At 31.3% G+C, this 5,004-nt stretch overlaps 1 protein-coding gene and 1 non-coding gene across 2 annotated transcripts; one reads left to right on the top strand and one right to left on the bottom strand.

Moving 5' to 3' along the window:
- Positions 1-2,194: 2,194 nt before the first annotated feature.
- LOC124930008 (tropinone reductase homolog) lies at positions 2,195-3,548 on the bottom strand. The gene is made up of 5 exons (XM_047470378.1): positions 3,431-3,548; positions 3,122-3,329; positions 2,713-2,950; positions 2,528-2,634; positions 2,195-2,374 (listed from the first exon to the last, which is right to left on the bottom strand). Exons 1-5 carry the CDS (start codon positions 3,502-3,504, stop codon positions 2,195-2,197), a joined length of 807 nt encoding a protein of 268 aa, XP_047326334.1. The 5' UTR covers positions 3,505-3,548.
- Positions 3,549-4,667: 1,119 nt separating this feature from the next.
- Positions 4,668-4,749, top strand: TRNAS-UGA. Its single transcript has one exon. It is a non-coding gene; the product is annotated as a tRNA-Ser (tRNA).
- The last annotated feature ends 255 nt before the right edge of the window (positions 4,750-5,004 follow it).

Raw genomic sequence — 5,004 nt, forward strand, 5'->3', positions numbered from 1 at the left:
TTATGATTGTTTCATTTCTTTCCAGTTAACTGTCATTTCTCTGACGTAGATAGTGAAAAATAACAATGATCTATTGGAGAAGTCTGAAGAATAGATTACATTTGAGTTGTGTTGTTGGTTTATTATTAAGAACAAGCATATATATATAATTTTTGCTCAAAGAATTTCAATAAATTTGATTGTCTTTTCATTGCTATTTTTCTATACGAAATCTCTAATACAAATGAATGAATAATGAATCATATGGACAAAAATGTCATCGCTGGTTATAAAGATCATAAGGAGTCCATTAATGGAGACTAAAGAAAAAAATGATCTTTATGAAAAAGAAGGGTGATATGAAGAATCGTCAACGCGTACTCTCCTGAAAAACACGTTAATTTAGCTTCAATACAAATTAATTGAAAACTCATCAGTTGTTTTTATAAAGACTTGTTTGATGTAGGATTATTTAGAATTGTTTTTAAAAAATATATTTGTTTGATTTATGCTATGTAGAAACACTTTTTTGAATATTTTTTAATCTGAAACATTATAATGAAGACTAGAAAAAAAAATTGAAGACAATGTTGTTATACTAGAAATTTACATAATTAAAAATTTTATTTACAATGTTACAATTTGTCATTTATAGCACATTTAAAATACAACATATTATACATTTCGAGAGATCTCAAATAATCTCATTTCTTCATTAACTTGATCAATAAAAAGATCTAGATTTTCATACATGACCTACAAATCAAATTAACATTATAATAAGATTATTGGTTTAAAAAAATAAAATAGCCACAAAAGATTGTAAGCAAACCATTTCGGAGTTTGAAATAACCATTTTGGGGTCCGAAATCACCCTAAAATGGTGGTTTTGGAACAAGAAATGACCCCGAAAAGTTGGTTTCGGGACCAGAAATAGTGGTTTCGGGACTAGAAAATGTGCTTTTAGGACCAGAAAATGTAGTTTCGGGACCAGAAATACTGGTTGCAAGACCAAAAATGTTGGTTTCGGGATTAGAAAAGTTGGTTTCGGGACTAGAAAAGCTGGTTTCAGGACTAGAAAAGCTGGTTTCGGGACTAGAAAAACTGGTTTCGGGAATAGAAATGCTGGTTTCGGGACCATAAATGCTAGTTTTGGGACCAAAAATGCTAGTTTTGGGACCAGAGAAGCTTGTTTTGGGACAAGAAATGCTGGTTTCGGGACAAGAAATGCTGGTTTCGCGACCAGAAATGTTGGTTTCGGGACCAGAAATTCTAGTTTAGAAACTAGAAATGCTGGTTTCAGGACTAGGAAAAGTGGCTTTGGGACAAAAAAGGTGATTTCGGGACTAGAAAAGGTGATTTCGGGATCAGAAATGCTGGTTTTGGGACTATAATTGCTGGTTTCGGAACCATAAATGCTGGTTTCGGAACTGAAATGCTGGTTTCGGGACCAGAAAAGGTGGTTTTGGAACTAGAAATGTTGGTTTCGGGACCAGAAATGGCTCTTTTCTACAACCCTAATCGAAATTGTTTCTGCAGCTAAACCTGAAATGCAGTTAAACCCTAATCGTTAAATCCTAAACCCTAAACCAATCATCTAAACCCTAATCATCTTAACCCTAATCCCATGCACTAAATCATCAATGTTAAATAGATTCGATTATAAAAAGATGAATACATGGTGTTTTTACCTTGGAGTTGGTGTTGTTTTGCTGGATGATGAACCTGCACCTGCACCAGCCTGAAGACGAGAAGAAGTATGAAACAGAAGATAAATAGAAGATAATGAACGATAGATAAACGGAAGAAGACTTACCATTTCGATCGATCAAAAGAGAAGTCGATAAAAATGAAAGAAGAGAATCGTCGGTGGGTTTAGGGGAATGAAACGAAAGAGTGAGAAAGAGGGTTTTGGTTTTTTGGGGGAAATGAAACGTTTCAATTTATTTTATTTTTTATGTCTCTCTCTCCTACCATGCCACGTAGGATTCATGGTCTTGCTTTCGCTAACATTTTGTTGAGTTTATCAATTCTCATAAATTATTATATATCTTCTTTCTAATAATATTAGCGGAAATAATTCACTAAACTCTATTTAAATATAAATAAATTCTTAACATAATGCCAAGAATTAAAAAACATTAATAAGGATAGATACATCATACATGATTATGATTCTATTAATGCAGATAATTAATAATCATACAAACACAAATTAATTTCCAGCAGTAAACCCACCATCAGCACAAATAATCTGACCAGTAATGTATGATGCTGCTGGAAGACACAAGAACGCAACAAGCGACGATATTTCATCTGGTTCAGCCACTCGAGGAGTCGGACTATGTTCCACTAACCGCCAAATTGAGGTTCCAATTGTTGGATCTACCTCTTCCTAGTCACGAAAACATTATTACATGTACAAAAGTAAGAATAATTTCGGATATTTTAGAAGGATATCGGTTATTTTTTAATATTTGGTATTCGCATTGAATCTATACTATACAAAGTAAATGTGTAACATGTGATCAATTCAATATATACATACCGGTTTCATAATTGTGGTTTTGACTGAGAAAGGGGCAACAGCATTAATGCGAATATTATCCTTTGCCCATTCACAAGCTAGGTTCTTTGTCAATTGATTTATGGCACCTTAAAATGTGAATAAATTATTAAATGGATTGAAAAATAAAATAAAAGAATTGAAGTGATTATTATTATTATAAATACCTTTAGTTGCTGCATAAGTTGAGAGACCAGGCATAGCTCTTAGACCAGCAACAGATGAAATGAATATGACACTGCTTGATGAACAATTACCACCTGAAGCTGATGCCTTTTTAAGGAAAGGATAAGCAATTTGGCACATATGATAAGGAGATTCCAAATTTGCACCAATCAAATTCGAAAAATCGTCTTTACTATATTCCGTCGCCCATTTCAGCATAATTGTCGCCGCATTGTTCACCTGAATCAATTATTTAACTTTAAGAATATTAATATAACACGATGATCATACATCTGGAAATGTTTTGAGTTAAAACGAGGAGTCATAGATGTGGGGTGTTAGGTTAGTTCTCTTTAATTTAAAAAAAAAAATTAACATGATCATAATTGATAGAAAAATAAAATAACTAACCAAAATATTGAGTTTTCCATCAAAAATTGAGGAAACAGTGGCCATTAAGTCTTCCCTTTGATTTTTGGAAGACAAATCACATACAGATCCGCTAACATTAAACCCTTTTTCCTTCCATTCTTGAATCCTCTCATTTAGTTCATTCTTGTTTCTTGAACAAGTGTGTACAATAGCACCAAATCCTGCCAATTCCTCCACTATGGCATACCTATATATATACATCAATCGAGTTTTTAACCGAAAGAAAGAATTGCGCATAATGAACAAGAACGGAAAGGAATTAGGACTAGCTAGCGATCGATTACTTACCCAATTCCTCGAGTCCCACCTGTGACAAGTGCAGTCATGCCCTTGAGAGACCATCTCTTAGCTTTGTTCTCCATGATTGCATTCAAAAGACAATACCAAGAAATAAAGACAGCTTTTATTTATATATATTATAAACATATATACCCACTTTGTATTATTAATTCTTAATTATTCTATGACAAAAAGAAAAACAACATGTCTGATATTAATAATCAATGATGCCATTGATTACAAAGACTCTGTTAGGGAGCAAACATCATGTTTTATATATAGCTCCATGCATAATTAATTAAATGTGTCACTTTCCAAGTATAGGTAATGACAATAACACCATTATTTTTAAGCAATATAAGAAATTATTTAATTAGACCAACAAACCATGTTATCTTTTCTTCTTTTGCAGGCCAATCTAGCTAGCTGCTAACCCTAGTTTTCTACCTATTTTCGATCTTTATCATTCATCGCAATGACGACGAATTTATAATAATTATCCATTGAAAATATATAGATAGGGATAACTAGACTTAGCATGATATGTTGAAATAGAATTTGTAGTCTTTCTTTACAGTTGTCATTATAAAAGATTGATTGTGAGCTGAGCTTATAATAGTCTCTTATGAAGGGCCTTGTCTCTATTGGTGGGTGGGGTAGTATAAGTTGCATTATTGTTTCTTCTTGTCTGCTTTCTTGCTTTATTTTGACCTAATTTTGATCAAGACCTATTTCACTTTCAACTTAATTCTACTCTTTTTCTTTAATCAATCAAGCATGGTCATAAGTTTGAGAATGAATTAATGAATGCATCATGCTTAATTAACCTATATAGCTAGTTAATTACAAGTCTTCATTCAATGTATTTGCTTGTTTCATTTCAAATTTCAATCATGTTTCAATCCCATATATATATTCTTTTCAAAAGTACTTATTGTTGAACATAAAACTTTAATTACTCATACATGACAATAATTTAAATTATTTTTTAAGATCAATTTTTGACCATGCATAACAAATATATATATATATATATATATATATATATATATATATATATATATATGCCCAATTATCCAACACTATTTCATTCCTTTTAAACTAATAATATTTTGAAGTGTTTAAATTTTAAAATAAATTATATCCATCTTACAATAACAAAATTAACTTGCACAACAAACAGTAACAGTGACAATGGAAAAATCTCTATTTTGTAATATATATTAATACTTGATTATTGACACATGTCGATATGTCCGAGTGGTTAAGGAGACAGACTTGAAATCTGTTGGGCTTCGCCCGCGGAGGTTCGAACCCTGCTGTCGACGACGGTTTCATTTTTATTTTCCTCATAGGAAAGAGTTCTTATCCTTATGTTATCACTTTCTGTTCATATTTTACCTAGGTCTTCATTTTCAATTTTTCTATCTAATATAATCCAAATAATCTTTTTTTTATACTTTTACATGTAATTATAATTGTGAAGATTAAAGTATATTATACGTATATATATATATTTTCTATAAAAATGGTGATGGGATTAGATAAATATTATTTAGAATAAAAATGAATTAGTATTTGTT

This window comes from Impatiens glandulifera, chromosome 3 (assembly GCF_907164915.1).
Source record: "Impatiens glandulifera chromosome 3, dImpGla2.1, whole genome shotgun sequence".
Classification (NCBI taxonomy): Eukaryota; Viridiplantae; Streptophyta; class Magnoliopsida; order Ericales; family Balsaminaceae; genus Impatiens; species Impatiens glandulifera.